At 32.0% G+C, this 21,355-nt stretch overlaps 1 protein-coding gene across 1 annotated transcript; it reads left to right on the top strand.

The window, feature by feature from the left end:
- Window positions 1-1,228: 1,228 nt before the first annotated feature.
- On the top strand, window positions 1,229-20,933 carry LOC133191310 (uncharacterized). The gene is made up of 34 exons (XM_061327058.1): window positions 1,229-1,314; window positions 1,546-1,776; window positions 2,533-2,607; window positions 3,311-3,415; window positions 3,872-4,039; window positions 4,292-4,425; window positions 4,684-4,729; window positions 4,904-5,131; window positions 5,246-5,320; window positions 5,671-5,739; window positions 5,831-5,920; window positions 6,435-6,538; window positions 7,394-7,439; window positions 7,512-7,743; window positions 10,115-10,134; window positions 10,231-10,296; window positions 10,395-10,484; window positions 10,769-10,869; window positions 11,022-11,076; window positions 11,261-11,491; window positions 11,666-11,740; window positions 12,334-12,414; window positions 12,504-12,607; window positions 14,333-14,396; window positions 14,600-14,833; window positions 14,991-15,065; window positions 17,943-17,999; window positions 18,225-18,305; window positions 18,424-18,527; window positions 18,618-18,669; window positions 19,327-19,557; window positions 19,654-19,728; window positions 20,112-20,189; window positions 20,802-20,933. Exons 1-34 carry the CDS (start codon window positions 1,243-1,245, stop codon window positions 20,931-20,933), a joined length of 3,681 nt encoding a protein of 1,226 aa, XP_061183042.1. The 5' UTR covers window positions 1,229-1,242.
- Window positions 20,934-21,355: the final 422 nt, after the last annotated feature.

Here is a 21,355-nt window from a genome sequence, read left to right as displayed (position 1 = left end):
ACAGTATCTTTATATTCTTAATATCAAGGAAAAAGATAATGACCTTGACCTAACCTTGCTTCAAAAATAAAACGGTCAAATTTAATTCGATTGATACCATCATTAAGTGATAATGTCTTTTTGAATCTATGAAAATTTCATTAATTTTTGAATACAAGAAATATGAGAAGAATCCCTCCTTAAGAATCCAGTATACGTCATTCAAATTCAATTTAATTATTAAGAATTATATTAATATTATTTAAAACTCACGTATGGTTTTGAAGAATTTGCTCCTTACAAAGGGAACTATGAGTATAATTTGGATTACCATTTTTATTGACTCCAAGTTTCTTTAAAATTCAATTGTAATAATAAGCCTTACAAATAAAGACTGTTATAGCCTGCTTGGTCAGATATGCTTTATTTACAAATTATGTACTAGAATAAAATTATATCCATAATTCATGGGATTTGAATTTGAGAATTATTTATTTTATTTTGGAAAGCAGCATAATTTTTGAACTACAACTGAATTTAATAAATATACATTTATTTTATAAATGTTTGGATTTTAAAATTCTCATTATGTCATAGAATTTTCTTAAATCGCGCTATACATAAATTTCTCAGTTAAACTTACAAGGTTTCAAACACTGTCAGTATGAATGAAATTTAATTACATTATGATCCGTGACAGTCACATATCTAAGATTAAGATAAAAAAATATGTACTGAATTTCCTCAAGGGTTAAATAGCCAATACAAGAAGTGTATGTTTCCAAAAAAATATCTTTGTTTATCTTCCACGAATTGAGACCTTTAAAAACATGTTGATAATATATTTTGGAGCTTACGTCATGAAATAAAAGATCAATATCATCTGTAACGTATAAAAGTTCAATTCAGGTAGTCTCAAGTAATCGTTAAATCCCCCAATTAAGTATTTTGTTTTCCGACCTCTTTTTGTGCAGATGAATATCAATACATATACAGTTCGCCAGTTGTTCTGACAACTTTGTCCAACGCTATGTTTGGAATGTGATAAATTCTTGATAATTTCTTTACGCATACTTACTCTTAAAACCTTATAGAGAACGACTAATGGTTTGCCGCTATGTACTGAGTTTGTTGATTACGTGGTACCATGGAAATCTTTCATCGGAAGCATTTCTTAATTGTTCATTGATCCGTGAATTAGTAAACAGAGTTATAAAAGTTTACGCATTCTCCACTTTGTTTCTTTAAATCAGGAGCAACATTATGACGGCATCAGCTGTACCCATTATATCGAAACCAATAACTGCCATCATCATCTGTACCCTCATCACCCGGGTAAGTAAATATATTCTATAAATTAGCGGATCATAAAGATTTTCTCATTCAGCAGTTTTATTAATCAATGTGGACCACTCCCAACCCTGAAATTTCAATAAATTAGTAAAAAAATAAAGTTAAATAGTTACGTATGTTTTTGTTTGACGATACATTAGGCCCATTTCATTTCATCGAAGACTGGAAAAATGATTTTATTGATTACTCCGAACATTTTCTCTTTTCTTGAAGGTATTAACAGTTGGCTATGTTATTGGTGGGTTCGTTATAAAGTTCTATTATTCTTTCCTGGACCAGTCGGTTGTGTACGTATTAGATCACATCACTATCGGGGCATTACCCCTGGGATCGACACTGATGTTCCTAATTTACTCCCTGATGCCCTTTTTGTTGCTCTACTCTGCTGTAGGGTTGATAGGACTAGTAATGGTGTTCAAAAGAAAGAGGTTTCTGCTGATAACGGTAGGTGAAAAATTTGCAGTCTGCTTTTTGTAAATCTGAAGAATTATTGCAAGCATGGCATCAAGAAAATTCAATCTCGAATCTTACTCACGTTTCTGTTCAAGCGTATTTTTAAACACCAAATAAAGCTTAGAAAAATCTAAGGATGATCAGTAACTTTGTATATGCTTTGAAAAAGAAAAATATAGTCATACATATAGGATAAGCGAATGTTTCCCTCTTAGTCGAAGTTTAGGTGATTCGGAAAATCAAGTTAATCAGGTTAAGTCGTACAGCCGAGGTTTTATGAAGGAGACGGAACAAAACCATTTTGAGAAATATGTATGTAAAAGTCAAGTACGAATAGAATTAAAAACAGGTTTCTTGCAATACTAAAGTGTGATCGTCCAGCTAATTTCACCTTTTCGTCGAAATGGTGTCACATGTGGTCTTCGAGATCTTTGAATGATAATTATTCAATGAATTTTTCTTTATAAAATGTTTGTATAATAGATGTATCTTGAGATGATTTTTTAAAAACGAACCTTAACATTTTTTGTCACACCCTAAAGAAAATTGGAGAATTACCGACCAAACAAAGTGTTTTTAGATCTAATTAGGATATAATTCTAGGCAAGTGCACATTTCAAACTGGATTAAATTAGGAAAAAAAAACAATATTGACAAAGACTTCGAATCTTAATCTGGTATCTTTATTTACCATTTAAGCTTATCATTATTTAAAAAAAAAATGAATATTAGCAAATTTTTTTGTAGCATGCTGTAAGTCATCTGCCGTTAATTGTAATGGAAATAGTGTACCTTTCGTTAATATCGTGGATTATGAGTGAGGTATGTACTTAAGTTTTTAAATACGGCATAAATTTACTCAAGTCACGCAACGAATTTTATTTTTTAAAAAAAAAAAAAAAAAAAAAAAAAAAAAAAAGGTACGGTTTCAATACAAATCTTGCCCTGTGTTTTCTTAAAAATGAAAGTGATGCAAAAAATTAAAACTCATGCTTTCTGAATCATTCTGAAGTTCCATTAAAAAAGATCATACAAATCATGTTTCTCACATGACCTTCTAAATCTAATTGTGACGTCATAAACTTGTGCAATTTCTTAAAAAGTTGCAGAAGACACCAATTTTCAATGGAATTTTCTTTCAGATAATATTGTCCACAGGCATCGCCCACAAGAATTTTGAGATATGTGATTTTTCAAAGAATTTTACACAACATATCCGAAAATTAAAGTGGGCGACGGCTGTGGACACTATTTTCTTAAGGGAAATAACCCTTGAAATGGGTCATCTTGAGGCTTTTCTGTTTGGAATAGAGAAATGCATCAAATTAATGACGTTATAATTTCCAGAATGGTACATCTTCATGGCCTATTCTTTCATGATTTTTCACAGTCATATACTCAACTAATGTTTAAGCCAGTTTCAAAACTTTTTAAAAGCATTAAATTTTTAGGGCACATAAAGCTGAAACCGTACCTTCTTCTTTCTGTCTCTGATTTTATAGAATTATCTATCTCAAAATTTCAGAATGAGCATGCAACATCGGACGAATATGAGTTAGCCCACACAGCAGCATCAGACATAATGATCTACAGAAGTGACAGGGAGAAGTGGACATATTTCTTTGGAACTGTGAGCATTAAAAGCTACAAATTTCAATTTGGGAACAAAGAAAAATGTAAATTATGTTTGTGGTATTCATAAGATATGGAGTTCAGGAAGGGACAAGTCATAATGAAATGAAATATAAAGATAACGAACAGTAATTATCTTCAAAAGTCAATTGAGAGAATATAAATTTGGAGCAGAGCAATCAAGGAACTTTAAAAACTAACGTAAAACTAACTTAAATAAAGCTAGACTGTCTCTTTTCAAATTATCAATAACTCATTATAATGTTCTTATGTAAGGCGTATAGTTAATCATGTAAGAAATGGTTTCTTACTTGGAAGAATAAAGGTGAGAATGTACGTTCAGATTGATGCTTTGTTTCCCTTTGAATTGATAAAAAACCTTTTTATTAAGGAACAAGATGAATTTGTCTGATTCTAAAAGAAATATTGAAAATTTTTATTTCTATCTCTGTAGTTAAAATGCTGTAACGTGACGGGACAACCAACTTACAATGCCTGGGTTGTAAACTCTGTTGGCTACGTATGTTATTTCTCCACTGCGTGTCTTGATGTTATCCAGAGTTTTATCACGACTTACGGAAGCTTCTATCTAGCTGTCATTTCTGTCAACATAATCGCAAGTGTTAGTATTTTCTACCAAAATCTCATTTTTACGCGTATTATGCCATTTAGTTTATTTCCAAGAAAACTACAGTTCTCAAGATTGAATTTTAAAATGACGAAAAATGTCTCAGCTACATTAAAGATAGGCCAAACTCTGAACCCGTTTACTAAAACATGCATTTTCAGAGTAAAGCTTTCTCTTAAAATGCAAGATAAAAGAGAGAAAAAGTATGGTTTTTCAGGAGAAGATATTTTTTTCTCTTTACTATAGTGTGTGTCGGTGGCAGTTACAGAGTACATCTATAGAATGAGCAAGATCGACATCAAAGATATTAAAGAGAGAATCAAATATACAAACGGAATATTAGCAGATCTTCATAGGTATTCAGTGACTGTTTGGCAAAGGTAACTTTATATATCTATATAAAAGGATTTTACTGGGATAATCTTTACCAAATAGTTTTGTATAACGGAAAATGTATGCTTATTTAAAATTAAAGATTTTAAGATTGAGTTTAAATGGATTCTTCTATTTTTTTTATGCGACTTTATAGAAATTAAACACCCATTGATATGGAATAGAATGTAATAAACATTCAAACTCTTATTTAAAATTATTTCATTGATTAAAAAATAATTATATCACGTATTTTTTGATTTCAGAAATAAGATTCTGTGGATATCAGGATTTTTAAAGATTTTTGATATAGTAAGTTATTTTGAAAATTTAATGAATTAATAACTAAACCATTAGTTTAAGTATATTTACTGTACATCCATGCTGTTCGGATAATAGGCAAAAGGTTCATAAAGGTTCAACATTCATGATAACATATTTGAAGTATAAATAAATTGGATATTCCTAATATGACATCTTTTGTAGATATATGAAACAGCGTTGGGTATTTCCTTACTAATTCTAACCTTCAGCTGGCTCCGTGACTACTATCTTAAGGATATCATCTGGAAGATATGGAAAGATGGGATATCTATGGGATATTTAGAGTACATCCTAACAATAACCTTTCTGTGCGTTCTATTAGTTTCGATTATTCTGAAATTTTTAAACTTCTTTGCAATATATAGAAGGAAACGCATTGCATTGACAGTGGTACGCATTTATTTCTCATGAGAATCTTGATTTATGTGCACAGAATTTCTTCTACTCTACGGATGATTATTTTTTTACGAGAAAGAAGTCCTCGGATATTTTTTCTTCTTGCAGTATATAATTAGCGAGTTCTTCGTGCTGGTGGTAGAAGTCATCATTCTAATATTTTTCACCTTTTTAATTCGAATGGTAAGTAACTGACATCATATATTTAGTAATGGAATATGAAGATAATGGTCAGAAATCAAGCTCAAAAGTCAATTGAAACAATAAAAATTGGGGTCAGAGAAAACACAGACCTCTAAATACCTCAATGGTGGGATCAGATGCCATGGGGGAGTAAGCGTCACTTGTCGACTGGTCACAAATGCCATGTGCTCATTGTTATTGTCGGATAAACGAATGGATCCGTAGACAGTTATTAAGTGTAATAAAAGTATTATATAAGTTAGGATGTGCTGTGGCTTTTGAGTTTTTTCTCAATTTTTGTTTCTCGAGTGACATTTTGAATATAATTATATTTTTTATTTTTCTTGCAGCTTTACTGTTGTTTAGATGGGATCGAGAGCTACCATTGCCAATTTTCAAATAATGACCAAGGAAAAGAGGTAAATAAACATCATAACACGTTCTTACATGACGTCAAAGATAAAGATAGTTTTAATTTAAAAGTGATTTCTCCTACTTTTCTCTTTACAGTTATGTAGCAATACAATGGGAATCTGGGATAGAGCTACAATTGTCGTATGGTTGTCATTCGGATTTTTGGTGTTTCATTTAGCAATAAAGGTATGATATTTCTATCTATCTGTATTAAATATTATGGTTCATACTTGGAAAGATACATTTACAAAATCATAAGAAACCACACTCTTTCCTATCAATGCTGATGCTTGCTCAAATTGCTAAATTTACATACTAGGAACGTTGAAAAAAGACATGAATTTTCAAGATTACAACATACACATGAAATGTTATGAGAGTTGGCAAGAAAATGATTTATATTTAATGAACAACCAAAAAATACTGTAAAATCACACATTTTCGTGGCGTCAAATTTTCGTGCTTTGAGAAAAAAAAAGATATTGGTTCGAGGGGACTTGATTTCGTAGATAAGGAATTGTTAAGTAGTTATGAATAAGGCATGTTATATTTCGCGGTAGACATGAATTCATGAGTCTTTTCATACCTCGAAAACAACGAAAATTACCCCTACTTCCCCACGAAATTTAGTGATTTTTCAGTAATTCTTATGACACTTCTTTCTGGATCGATGTAAGTTTCCACCCCATTTTATTTACAGACAATACATCTCGTAATGGCTGATAGAATATTCAAGGCAATCAGTCCTGTGGAGGACAAGGAACCCAGCGGATTTATATATTTTCTGTTTTTGAAAATTAAACGGTGCGTACAAGTGAACTATATATTCAATATTATCATTTCATTTGAAAACAAATGTTCGTTATATTATCTGAAAAACCACACTTATTTATATTTTTAACACCTTATTCTCTTTATCTTGATATTTAAAATTCATCTCCGACAAACAAATGATTAATAAAATTAATAAGGACACATACTACAAACCAAATTCAAAAATTGGATGCATGGATGGTATATATGGCTTATTTTGTTTGTTAATGATGAAAATAGCAATTGTCTGAAATGTTAGGAAACTTTCTATGATGTTCAAATTTCGTTCCGTTTGCATCACCCTTATCAATCTATATATTTTTTTAAATAACATACATGTATTTTGACATGATTGCTGATATACTTCGAATGAAAAATGAAACTTTAAGCGGCTACAATTACTATTTTACTAATATGAGCCTTGGTTTAATTGTAATATTCGTGATTAAAGAAAACAATTGTATCATCAGTCCTAAAATAAGGACTATAACGCGGTATAAGACTACACGCATCTACTTGAAGGAAGTCGAAAAATTTTTTGTTGGTAATTTCAATGTCATCGACACTTACATGACTACCAAAAACCTCTGTATACGAAATATTTAAACACAGAGTTTTAGTTTTAATTAAAAGAGACTGTTTCTGAACGGAATATCTAGGAAGCATAAGAACACTTTTCAAAATTATAGGGAACCATGTATTATTATGTTAATATTATTTAGCTCGTGTATTATTACCAAATGTATTTTCACATATGTTTTTTCCATTATTTTTAAAAAGTTAAATACTTTAGGAGCTAAAGCACATATGAAGATCTTACATTGTTCCTCTGAATTTCTCTTTTAGGTCACCTCTAGCAGCAGCCAACATTGGTGTGGGAGTATTCATTATGGTAAATAAATTCCGCTATCGTGTATATAAGTTAAAATATATATTGCTCTCATTATTTTGTTTTTTATTTCAGGTATTCAGCACTATTTTTCTGTGTGGACTTTTGACGGTACGATACGACCAGCAGGCTTATTCGAGAATTACCGACACACTACACGGGATTTTTCATAACGGAACTTCTGGAAACGTAGGAACTCTCCGCGACGTGTCTTATATAATGATGGCTGTTACTTTGAATCTCTCATTCTTAACGCAGATACCATTATTTATGGGGCTGTACTTGGAAAATTCTAAAATTTTAATCAGCGTAAGTATAAAAAATATTAATTATTACACGATAAGGTTTTAGAGAGAGAGAGAGAGAGAGAGAGAGAGAGAGAGAGAGAGAGAGAGAGAAAGAGAGAGAGAGATTGTTTGTTGTTTAACGTCCCTCTCGAGAATTTTTTACTCATATGGAGACGCCACCACTTGCCGGTGGAGGGCTACAAATTTTTGACCTATACTCGGGACTCAGGGCCATTAAGCAGTAAAGGATCTTTTTCGTGCCAGCACCTACTGCTACACGGGACTTCGGTTTATAAGGTCTCATTCGAAGGACCGGTCTCCACGTCCCGCAGTGGGAGTCGAACCCGCGACGTAAGGATCAACTCCTCATTCCTCGACTCTAGAGCAGACGCTCTAACAACTGCGCCACGCGGGCGAGAGAGAGAGAGGGGGGTATAAGCCTATTGAATTTAAATGAATAAATATAAGGGATCATGCCTTAACATTTACTATATAATGATTTTAAAAAAAAATAACGATCACGATAGCTCAATCGATAGAGCGCTCGCTCCGTGATAGGGAGGTCATGAGTTCGAATCTCGGCCGCGACTGACCTAAGTCGATAAAAAAAAATAGAAGTCGATAAAAAAAAAAAATAGGTAGCAATTATTCCTTCGCCAAGCACTTGAAAGTGAAAGTTGAGGGTCCTTCAGCTGCGACCTCAAATACCGAGGCCCCATTTCAATGCAGGCGTTGGCACGATAAAGATCCCTCAATGCGCAATGGCCCTGAGTACCGATTAAAGGTCAAAATTTGAAGCCCTTCACCCGTATATGGTGACGTCTCTATATGAGTGAAAGATTCTCGAATGGGACATAAAACAACAAACAATCAATCAATCAATAAAAATTAAAATCACAACAAGCATTAAATAAGTGGTTCCTGAGCCACTAAATACTATGTAGATGGATGAAACCACTTATAATAGCCATTGACTCTATTCATGATTTGAATTGTAATAATGAGATCTAATGTAAAGTTTACATATTGTAACATTGTTGTCCGTCAAACATGTACTATCCAGATCGTCGGTAAAAATCCTTTAGCTTTTACAATAAAATATATGGAGATAACGAACAGTATTCAAGCTCAAAAGTCCATCAAACAATACAGAATAGCAGCAAAGCAAACACGGACCTCCAAAACATCAGAGGTGGGATCAGGTGTCATGGAGGAGTGAGCATCCGTGTGCTCCTTGTCATGATCGGGAAATAACGGAAAAATCCGTCGACAATTCAGTGTGTAAATAATGGCCTACCAATAAGTATGAAAAACGTCAGTCAGCATTTGACTCAATGATAAATTGTATTTGCTGACAAGGTCATTGTATCGACCATAGAACTTACGAAATGACGACTTTAAACGAGACTGCTGATATTCTTGTTTCATCAACTTGTTTGTCAGTAATTTACCTTGTTTTAGAAATTGTACATACATAGAGCATGCTCTTGGGTATCGAATCAACTGAGAGATAGAAACCCCGTATGTAGGTGATGAAGGTATATTGCTGCATAAGGAAAGGAAGTTGACGATAGAAAAGTTATGGTTGTTAGATTACCATAATGTCTTTTTCAAGTAAAATGTCCAAATATGAAACAGATGTGTCAGACAGTGAGTTTAAGTTGTATTTTCAGACGTAGAATTAAACCCAAGCCCTTCTAAACAACAGTTATAATAGTGAGTCTTACAAACAAAGACGATATTGTAATAAGCCTTATCTGCTGGAACCATAAAATATTGTTCATGTAGTCTTTGTATTTCTTTAATCACCCCCGATTTAGTGAAGGCGGAAGGGTAGATGGTTTTCATATCACCTTTTAACTTTCTAATATGTTTTGAACTCATAATTTGCTCATGATTTCCAAATGATTACTAGTTTTCTCTTTTTACTTGTAATCTCTTGCAATGAAATTTTAATAGGAATGACTTAAGTTTACTTTAAACCGGTCTTTATCTAAACCATGATGCCTATTGATTTTGAGGAGATAGAGACAAGGTCAAGGTCACAACTTGTGAAGTCTTCCACTTATCCGGTACTTCAGCGGAATAAATAAATTTTTCCAAATGAGCTTTTTTTTAACCTACAATTTACATATTCTTATGCAAAACTTTGTTTCTGAATTGTAGATCCAACCTAAAGAATACTAATCTTAAATTTCCCTCGAAATGGGATTTGGTTCTAAAATTAAATAAATTTAAATATCAATCATTGTAAATTCTTTTTCAACATGTGGGTGACACTGATCCAGTGAATTTTATTTCATGCATTATAATATGTCAAATTTATTATGTTATAGGTATTTTGGATTGGGTTTTTTCTATTTCTACTACAAATTACATCATGGATTATAGTAATCGTACCACTTAGATTGGTAAGTAGTACTTAACTATATTCTATGTACTGATCAAGGTATACGGGTGATTTTTTATGATAAAGTAAGCCTATGGTTAATTTTTTTTCTTTCCAGGTGTACTGCTGTTTGGATGGTATTAACCAATGTGAATTCTACTCTGATAAAAATGACCTAGATGTGGTATAAAATATAATTTTTCTTATATATCTTTTAAAACTTATTAAAATGGATAATTGTAATGTTTTCTCAGTATCAGCTTGCACTTTATCTATTTATAGCTATGCTCTGGAGGAACTGATTTGTGGGTAAGCACAGCAATGGAAATCTGGCTTTTTTGGACATTCACATTAGTGTCCTTTTTAGTGCAGGTAAGGAAATTGAAGCTTACTTAATCCGAAAAAGCGAAATTCATTGAGCAATAAAATATAACTTAGGATGAAAAGCTTTTCAACGAGCGTCTAAAAATAGGTAATAAAGAATCAAATAGGTTACAATTATCAAACCTCTTATTAGTTTATATTCCGCGGAAAAAAAATAACTATATGAATAAGTAATACTGTTCGCAAGCAGTTCGTATTTTGCTTAACAAAAGTTGCCAAGGTATTTAGGGAATCGTTTAATTTTGACAATATTTAATTATATAATGTAACAGATTGCTTCGATTGCCCTGTGTAATAGATTCTACAAGAAGACTTTTACAGAAAAAGGGATATTTACGATTTCGATGCAGTTTTTGAAAAATAATGTAATCAGGTAAAGCATTTTTAGGTATTCAAATCTCTTGCTATTCTTCAATTGGTGATAGGATCAGTCTGATATTCATAAAACGTCATACAAAGTGTAATGTACTTCAATTGGTGATAAAGATTTCTAATTATAATAACAATTTAATATTGAATTTACAGAATACTTTCAGATAATCCGGTAACAGCATTCATTGTTCTGACTATAACGACATTGGTAGGCAGAATTCATTCACTATATGTCAATAATAGATAGATAGAGACATTTTCCATTTGTTTCTTTTAAGGCACTGTTTGTAGTAAGATTGTTTTTCCTGATGAAATTTTATCGTATAATTGTTTTTCTTGATGAAATCTATTGTATAAAACGACAATTTATCATAAAATTTATTATTTTGCAGATAGTTGAACTGTCCTTTGGAATTGCGATTTATATCTATTTCTTTCTCCATGTGTATACTTCTGAGGTGCAAAATACCATCGGACAATTATACCGCCATATTTATAATATCCAGTATCTAATGAATGGACTTGCTTACACAATGATGGTGATAATTCCGTTGATTATGATCGCCCGTCCTATTCTGCTTTGGTTGATCCTGTTTAAAAGGAAGCTTCAAGCTTCATATTTTGTAAGTTAAAATCTTCCTCATAAATGGTAAAAAAATTCTATGGAACCTTTAAATTGTATAGATTACAGATTTAATATAAAAACAGAATTGGAAGAATAAAAAGCATTTAATTTGCGATTTAAGAGCATCTGGAACTAACATTCTTTCAGCTTAATAGGACTCTTCTTTTTTGAGTTTGTACTAGGTTTTCTTACATTTATAATTGGGGAAATAGTCATGCTTGTTCAGTCTTCGATCATAATGCATTTGGTAAGTACAGATATGATATTTTTCCTCCTTATTTTACATCCCAATGAAAAAAGTCATCTTACTTAACAGCAAATATGAAGGAAGCATATGTAATAATTGGGTTTTTTTTCTGTAAGTGTTGCGTTCTTACCAAATTCTCTTTTTTTTTAAGTTCTACACCTTCAGTTGTGATGAGCTAGGCACCTTTTACACCATAATTGTAAGTAGTGTATCTAATTTTAGCAAAGAATGGGGTAAACATTGTTCAACGAGTGTTGTCCAAAAAAGTCGTAGACAGTATTTAAAACGCCATTAACACTTAACCGATACAAACCAAATTTTTTTATGACTATCACTTATCAAATGTTCCTTAAAATAGTGAATTCTGAAATGAAAATCTTTCATAGTAATAATATTATGACGATTTATATAGAAGCGGATGTGCTCTGTCAGTGCACACTCAAAATCTAGGATAAATCACGTATGTTACTATCGCAATTGCTTATGTTTTTCGTTTACTTACTTTTGTTTCTTGTCGTAAAAAGAAAAGTTATTTTCACGTTTTGTAATTTAAAAAAATACTGATAATGTTTTCATTGATCTGAACATTTTAGTGTTGTAGTTCTTGCCGAGACGTGATCTACAATGTGGGTGTCATCAACGTATCATTCATAACGCTTCATCTCTTCCTCAATGTAAGAATTGTATGAATTCCTTCAATGACTATTTCTGATTTCTTCCTTTTCATTGACGAGGATAATAATAATGTTTTCCCTACTCTTAGGTTATATACGTCATACTCGTGGACAGGATATATCCGTTTTTAAAAAACGATAAGGATAAGAAAGGCGTTTTAAAGATTGTTTTCACTACTATCTGGGATAGCATGTAAGTTTTTAGTTCACCTGAGTCACTCACGTGACCTCTTGCAATCCTTTTCGTCTGTTGTCGTTAACATTTTAAGCTTCTCTGGAACCATTGAACCAATTTTATAAACTTTAAGATTATAAAGTGAAAATGATGAATTCTTTGAAAATTTTCTTCTCTGCTCCTGGGTACTTAGCAGATAAACTAAGTGCATAGTTATGAGAAGCAAGGGTGCCTCTTCTAAAATTTTAAATTTGTGGCCCCAGTATTAGGGATTCAGTTGGGAGGTTGTATATTGAATATCGTGCATTAATTAGTGTTTTGAAAATCTTCTCTGCTTTTGGGTATTAAGCAAATAAACTGAGTGCATAGTTATGATAAACAAAGTTGTGAATTTAATGACCCATGGGTTAGGGGTTAGAATTGGGATGTGTTGAATCTATAGTGAAAATGCATTATTGCTTTTAACAATCTTCTTTTCTGCTCCTGGACATCTAGGTAAACTGAATATAAAGTAATAATAAGCAAGGGTATTTTTACCAGATTTTTGAAATTCTTCACCACTTGGTCAAGTGTTCTGGTGCTAGGCAGGGCTGTATTAATTTGTATTCTACTGAGAGAAATTATTTTCCTTTGCTTTTCACTTGTGATAATCAATCATTGTATATAATGTAATGAAAAAAAAATGATTGTTTGATTGTATGTTGTTTTACGTCCCGTTCGAGAATTTGTCACTCATATAGAGACGTCACCATATACCGGTGAAGGGCTTCAAATTAAGCCTTTACTCGGCACTCAGGGCCATTGAGCAGTGAGGGTTCTTTAGCGTGCCAACGCCTACCGTGACACGGGGCCTCGGTTTTTAAGGTCTCACCCGAAAGACCCACAACTTTCACTTCAAAGTGCCGAGCGCTTGGCGAAGGAACACTTGCCACCTATTTTTATCGACTAAGGTCAGTCGCAACTGTGATTCGCGAACACACGACCTTCCGATCACGGAGCGAGCGCTCTACCGACTGCGCCACCGTGACGGCAATGAATAAAAAAAGAGGAAGATAATGAACAGTGATCGATCTCAAAACAAAAAATCTAAAAGCAACGTAAATCCATGAACAGGGTATAAAACACGGACCCCCCAAAATTCCAGAGTTAAAAGATCAATCAAATTAGAGAACTATACAAGAAAATCTTTAATATATAATACAAAAAGGTGTTTAATGGTCAGGTAGACTTAAAAATCATATACAGTATATACATGTAAAAAAAAAACCGATCTTTTTTTTTTTTTTTTTTTTTTTTTTTTTTTTTTTTTACATTTTAATTGTTCTTCAAAGATCAAGAGAGGCCAACGTGATAGGTAATGAGATGGGTTTTCTAACGACTCTAAAACACTTGTTTTGTCTGCATAGTGATAGGGACAATTAGGGTTGGTACAGACAAGTAAATAGTTCAGCTTTTAGATTTGTTAGTGAGTGCTTGACTATTTATTTTCTAGATCCCTGATCATCATTTTTCTCTTGCTTTTGGGCAACATAGCTTCATCTGTCAGTTTATTTTGTTTTATTATAGACCTCTATGGATCCTTTACGGTGTTGTATTGTACTCAGGTGACGATTAGCTCTCTTGGGTCACTTGTATTTTTAATAATGAAATTTGATTTGTTAAGTAATTAAAGTAATTTTGTAGAATTTCAGTAAAAATGAAAAAAAGAACAAATTGTACTTTTTAAATACACATTTTATACAGAAAGTCATTATTTATCGAAGAAAAAGTACTAAAGTTTTTCACTGCAGTTCAAGCATTGAGCCTGGTGAGCATTTTTTTTTTAATCTTTTTTGACACAAATGATCTTCATGTTTTTCATACATACACGTATAATGATCGAGAATATAGTAATATAGCCTGAATGAAAATTCTATATTCATGTTAATTTAAATCAAATTCCTAACGAAATTCACAGTATAACAGATATATTGAAATATGAATTATTTTCACCATTTTTTTTTTCTTTAGATCGTAGATATGGGGTACGGTATAACAGTGTATACTCTGTACTTTATAAACTTTTCCCCAATAAACAACGACGTGCAGCAGGATCTAGGAGCTTTGGAAAAACACCGCTATGATATGCAGGATCTCCTGAACGCTTTGTCTTTCACTCTTATGTCTTTTATTCCTGTTATTATATGTTTCCGAGGTGTGATGCTCTTCGCTGGTTTACACCGTCGTCCAGTTTTCATTTACATAGTGAGTTTTTATGAATGCAAATACGATGAAATATCTAACAAATAGTAAATTGTATGTTCAGAAAAATCACGGTATGTTATAGCTAACTTACAAAATGATATATACTTAATCTCTTTTTGCAAACCAGATTTTTTTTAAAAACTTTGTCGTATTTTAGATAATTTCAGCTATTTTTGTTATCTGTATTGGGGAGATCGTCCTTCTTGTACAGTCCTCCTACCTTATGGATATGGTAAGTCAAAAGTTATTTATTAGCTTATCTTTTACAAAATTGGAAGGATGAGGTAGTATTTCGATATGGTAAGTCAAAAGCTTTTTATTAGCTTATCTTTTACAAAATTTGAAGGATGAATTAGTATTTCGATATGGTAAGTCAAAAGCTTTTTATTAGCTTATCTTTTACAAAATTGGAAGGATGAGGTAGTATTTCGAAAACACCATGACCTTTTTCGGTGTCTGTTTCACTGTCAGCATAATTCACCCACTTCATGTTTGGGGGAAATGGAGGAATAGCATGTCGTAAGAAGAGATTTTAGTTATTCCTCACAAAAATATTGATAACAGTGAAAAAGAAAAATTCAGAAATACTGCACAATAACATTGTATATATCAGATGTTGATACTTAAAACTCCAAGAGATTTTTGAAATTTCATCTTTTACCAAAATCAAAAGTATCAAAACGTAAGGCTTTCATGCAACCATTACCCACGATAAGCTTAAGACCATGTTTTAAGTTAACTTACACAACTGTTTCTTCAATAAAAATGAATAAAAATGGAAATTGTAAAATTGCATACCTTGAAATTAATACTTACTTCGTTATTAAACAGCTTGATTTCTGATTGACAAAGTATGTTGGTTTCGCAGACGAGGTATTCCAACAATCTTTTGAATTTCCCTATTGGTACTACATGCAATTATGTCCCGCTATTATCAGACCCGTCTTTATTCATATGAAGCAGAATTTATTTAAAAAATACCTCTACATGAAAAGAAGGCTCTTCAATTCGACATTCAAATATATCGACGGAGCTTTATCGATTAACAATATTCATTTTCATTCTTACGTTGTTTCTATATTTTCATTTGAACTCGAAAATATAAATCACTACAGAGTCCGACACATCTGTTTCATATTTGGATATTTTACTAATGAAAGACATTGATGGCCAACTAACAACTAATGTTTATGATAAATATGATGACTTCAACTTTTCAATCCTAAACGTTATGTAGCATTATACCAGTATCACTTGTATATGGAGATTATGTCTTCCATTTAAATCGATACGCTAGAGCATATTCTACGTATGAACACTTTCTAAAATGGGACAGGCTCTTGGTAAATACGTTGATAATACAGGGATATAAAAAAAAAACTTCAATTGAAGTAATCATTTTGAAAATTCTGTAGTTGGAACGGTGACCGTATTGGCAAACACAATCAAGGAGCTCATGGCGTGTGTGACCGGTCGTCAGGGTATGCTTACTCCTCCATGGAACCTGATCTTAACTCTGTTTTTAGAGGTCTGTGTTTGGTCTGCTCACAACTTGTATTGTTTAAATGGACATCTTAGCATGATCACTTTTCATTACATTCACATTCCATTTCACTTTCACTCAAGTAGTTTAAAAAACGTGATGAAAAAAATACTCATGGTAATAATTGAACAAGCTTTTCTCTTTTTTTTTTCTGGGGGGGGGGGGGGATAATGTAAGATGTGTACAGTCGGAAGATTCAATCAGATATTACCTTGGATCAGAGGAAATAGATCAAATTAAGCGGTAGTAACTTAGAATATGCATAATCCATTTATAAAATGAAATATTCTCAGGAGTATTGTAATATTTTTAAAGATTAAATGTAAACCTAAAATGAATGCCCTAAACAAATGTTGGGTCCATTTTAATAAACTATGATCGTCATTCCATAAGATCAATTTTTAATTTAAAAAAACCATGTTTTTCCTTAAAAGGAATCCGATATTTTTAGAAAATATACTCGAGAGAATTTAAATATAAAAAAAGGAGTATAATTTTTTTTTTTTTTTTTCAAAAGTGTCCTCATGTATGGAAAAGTGGAGATCACGAGCAGAAATCAATCTCATGAATCCTGAAAACTGAACAAATTATGAACAAGACAAAATACAGAGCCCTGGAAATACCAGCATTGGAATCAGGTGAAAAGGAGGAGTAAGCATCCCTAACATCCGGTCACAGCCGCCAATAAGCGTTTTTTGATCTGGGAAAGGGAGTTAAAAACATAAAACAATGGTCTCACAATTATATGAAACATTTCAGCCAAAATAGGATCCAACAATATGTTATATTTTTAACAAGTTAATTATAACGGCCATAAAATTACGAAATTCTGACTTTTAAAAAGAATGTAGAGAGCGATAGAACATCATCTTAAGAGTATTCGTGACCGAAAGGTCATGTGTTCGAATCACGGTCGCGACTGACCTAAGTCGATAAATAATAGATAGCAACTGTTCCTTCTCCAAAAAGCGAAAGTTGGGGGGTGCTTCGGATGACACCTTAAAAACCGAGGCCCCGCGTCACGGTAGGCGTTGACACGATAAAGAACCCTCTCTGCTCAATGGCCCTGAGTGCAGAGTAAAGGTCAAAATTTGAAGCCCTTCACCGGTATATGGTGACATCTCTATATGAGTGAAAAATCCTCGAACGGGACGTAAAACAACATACAATCAATCAATCAATCTTAAGAGTATTTGTCAGTAGCCTGTCTCGTTTTAAAAATTGATCGTACTCAGAATATTCTCTTACGTACTGAATTAATTTAGATGCATAAACATCATATGTATATGATTGTTGAATATTACTTCATGAAAAGAGGAAGATGATAATGGAAAAGATGAATTAATTGTGTTTGTAATATAGATTGTTAGATTGTCATTCAGATATTCAGTAAAACATCCAAACTTAAAAAAGATGTGACAGACTGTGGGGTCCTTAATTTTGAATAGAAGTTTTAAATACATTCTGCTTCTTTCATGTATAGGATTACTATAAAATCCCCTTAGAGATTTGTCTCAGTTAACTTAAAACTATAGATTGTTGGTATGTATCATTTTTTACTCTTAGGCATACGGATGTTTTGACCGAAGTTCTTCTGATTATGTATCTTATAAATATTCACAGGTAATTAGTTTCAGTGAACTACATATAAAACATAATATCAAAACTCGAGAATAATCAATTATTTGAACATATTTTATTGTATAAATAATATACAAATGGTTTGAACACAAGTTCTAATTTTTTCAATTATTGGGTAAAAAGATTAACAAGTTTTTTTGGCGAATTATTTCACTATGAGTAGATCTGTTTAGTTTGTTTGTACAATTTTGTAATTATCTTTTCCAGTTCTGCGATACAAATCTTCCATTCGTATTTGATATCGTGGCTGTGTTTATTTCATATTTGGTCATTCATATCGTTCTTAATGTGAGTAACTCATCAAATTTTGAAATGTGTCTTTATACTTATTGTGTATTAATTTGGAACTTTAACGTCAATTTGTCATTTTGAATGGTTCCTGTAAATGCAGAGTATCCTTTTTCAGGTTTTGAGTATGATAATACTCGATAAACTTTACAAGTATGCTGGGGATAAACCAAGCCAGAAAAGTGCATTTGTAACAGCGTTTGGCTTTCTTTACACATACTTGTGAGTAGAATAATTAATTTTTGATATGATCTTTCAAGCTTTCTGAAAAATATTTTTTCACAAAAATTCATTAAGTATGCTTTATTTCAGAAAAACATCAAAATTAATCTTAACCTACTTCGTTTTTCTCCTTCTTATGTTAGTAAGTAAAAATTGAAGCTTGTGTTTGTTGTTTTATGCTCTCTCTCCCTATTGATTGAAAGTGGTATTCGTACAAAGAATTGAAAAAAATAGGCGAAACGATACTATTCTGAGTAAAGATGTTATTATAAAAATAAAATATCTATTCAAAATATTAATTTGAGATTTTTTAATATATTCTAAACTAATAAAAAAAAATTCTGAACTGTTTGAAATAATTTGGCCGCAAGAATATTTCTTATGTTCCAATATATCTAAAATAAAATAAATAAGTCTTTGTTTGTTTGATTTTTTCCGTTTTATTAACCTGATCCTATTCTATAACAATTATTCTCATTTGCTAACAAGTTGGTAGCTGGCAGGGATGGGGCTCTGATTAAGGTCCATTTCAAATTTAACATTTTAAATAAATGCATGTATGTTTTCTAAGAATGCTTAGATATATTGTTGTGAATTTGTATTTATTCATTAATGCTTATGTATTTTCCCAATCACACTAATGATTAGCGTGTACTTTAGATGAGAAAAAAATCATACAATTACGCTTAAATTTTTTCACGGAATAAAAGATTACTTTGATGCTAAATAAGATAGTTTCTTCATTAGTTCTTCCTCACTTTTGGTACTGAGTTTATGATTCGATGATTATATGTTATAGATTATCCGGCTCCTATTTTGGATTGGTTTACTTCTAATGGGACTTACACCTGGTTATATACATACCGACCTGCTGGATGCAATGTGTGAGGTCTACACAAACGATCTGAATTATGGTCGAACGGCATTGGGTCTTATGTATTCTCACATGGCCATAGTGCCGCTGGATATCGCCTGCCATTGTTTTGAATTTGCAATAGTTCTAAAAATGAGCAAGCAGTTGTTAACAGTTGTAAGTGTTTTCCTTAGAACTAAATCCTTATCTTAATATACATGTACGTTACGGAAAATTGTATCGCTTATTGGATTCTAAATGTTCTTATTTTAGGTATTCATTATTCGATTACTTTGGATATTTTCTGATGTCATCTGTTTAGCATTATCTTCGATAGTTCTTAATTTGGTAAGTACACTATTAAGTAAGAAGTCGTTGCTTTGCTCTTCATTTTTGAAAATTCTACGTTCTAAAAATGGCTATCCTGGACAAAATAATCAAGTCTCTCTTCGATCTTGTGTAATATATTGTTTTTTATTTAAAGGCATATTGTATATGCGGAACAGAATCCGATTGCGCTTCATCTGATTTACAATCATATAAAGATTCAGTAAGTGCATTCATTTTAAACATCTACATACACCGAAAATTCTTGTCTGTCTTAAATATCCTTATAGTTCTGCCTTACAAAACTGTCATTTTCTTTTGCAGACCTCTAAAAATATTAAATAAGAGGAAGGAATTTCATTTTTATCATGAAGTATTGTAATATTTTATCTATTTACATGCAGGTTTGTAGTAATGTAGGCTTACTATATGACTCCGCTGGGATAATGGTGGCATACATTGTAACCAATTTTTGCTCTCATGTAAGTACACATTTACTACTGACAACAGGTAATATATTTGCTAATGTCTATGTTCCTCTCCAAAGGAGTAGTTTTCTGATCGGTATTTGTCTGGCATGTATGTTTTTTTTTCTGTGCATTGTTTGTATACATTTGACGTTTTCATATTTTCAAAAATAATTGGTTTCTCCAAAGATGGAAACATAACACATTAAAAGAAATCCATGCTTTCATATTTTTGGGAACTGCTACTTTTTGGTAAATTAATGAACGTTTAGGTTGACATTTATAAGATGACTTCTCTAGTAATTAAACTCTGTTAACATTAAAGCTGTATGAATTCTTCCTTATAAATTGAAGAGGCAGAGGGTAATGACGATGTCAGGATGGGTTTGGATAAAGAGATTGTACATTATCAAATGAAAGTTTAAAAGTTTAAATATTGAAATTTCTTGTATGAAATGTTCCCATTGAGAGATTTGTCTGGAAGACGAACAGGTAACGATGATGACGAGAAGTCCTGAATGGGAAACGTGACGTACCCCTCCTCTCCTCCTCCTCCTCCATAAGCATCTTTTTGAAAGATCGGTTAAAAAGAATGTTATAATAAAATATATGGATTTTCTTTTTCAGGTTTTGGAAATTGTATTAAGTTCTTATCTGATTAAGAAAAGGTCAAATACAGTTGGTTCTACTGATACAATAGGACAGAGAGAAGAAATTAACCCTGCCAACAGTCAAGGAGAGCTGATAGATATAGAGTAGTGATTGAAAAATTACACTCGATTGCTACCCGATTCAATGGTTATTCATAAAGGAAAATAGTAGTAGTCTGGAGTACCATATACATTTTTAATAGAGGATATTGAAATACATGTTTTACCTGATATCAGTGTGATATTAAAAAGGGTATGTTTTTATTATATTTATTACGTTCTTAGTTATAGCATTTACACATTTACTTTTATGAGCAAACAAAAATAAATAATCACAAACTAGCATATTAAATGTAATCAAATAAAACCTATTTAGAATTAAATACAAAATTTTTCACAGAAAAAAACAGACGTATTATCACAAATACTGTTTTATAGAATTTAATCTAAAAAGGGTTTTATTTATCTGTATTAGCCCTGCGGATCCTTATTAGTTCTGCAGGACCGGTATCAGCCCTTGAAACTGGCTAA

The sequence above is a fragment of the Saccostrea echinata genome, unplaced genomic scaffold, assembly GCF_033153115.1.
Source record: "Saccostrea echinata isolate AGI-Se365-2 ecotype Australia unplaced genomic scaffold, CSIRO_AGI_Sech_v1 ptg000023l, whole genome shotgun sequence".
Taxonomy (NCBI): domain Eukaryota; kingdom Metazoa; phylum Mollusca; class Bivalvia; order Ostreida; family Ostreidae; genus Saccostrea; species Saccostrea echinata.
The sequence above is the reverse complement of the archived record's forward strand: the minus strand, read 5'-3'. Positions and strand labels throughout refer to the sequence as shown.

What these genes read in the sequence shown, in the direction of transcription:
- LOC133191310 (XM_061327058.1), top strand. Translation starts at nt 1,243, where the DNA reads ATGACGGCATCAGCTGTACCCATTATATCGAAACCAATAACTGCCATC. An exon ending in AGAGGTTTCTGCTGATAACG is followed by an intron (nt 1,777 to 2,532) that starts GTAGGTGAAAAA and finishes ATTTTTTTGTAG; the next exon opens with CATGCTGTAAGTCATCTGCC. An exon ending in ATAAAAATGACCTAGATGTG is followed by an intron (nt 10,297 to 10,394) that starts GTATAAAATATA and finishes ATCTATTTATAG; the next exon opens with CTATGCTCTGGAGGAACTGA.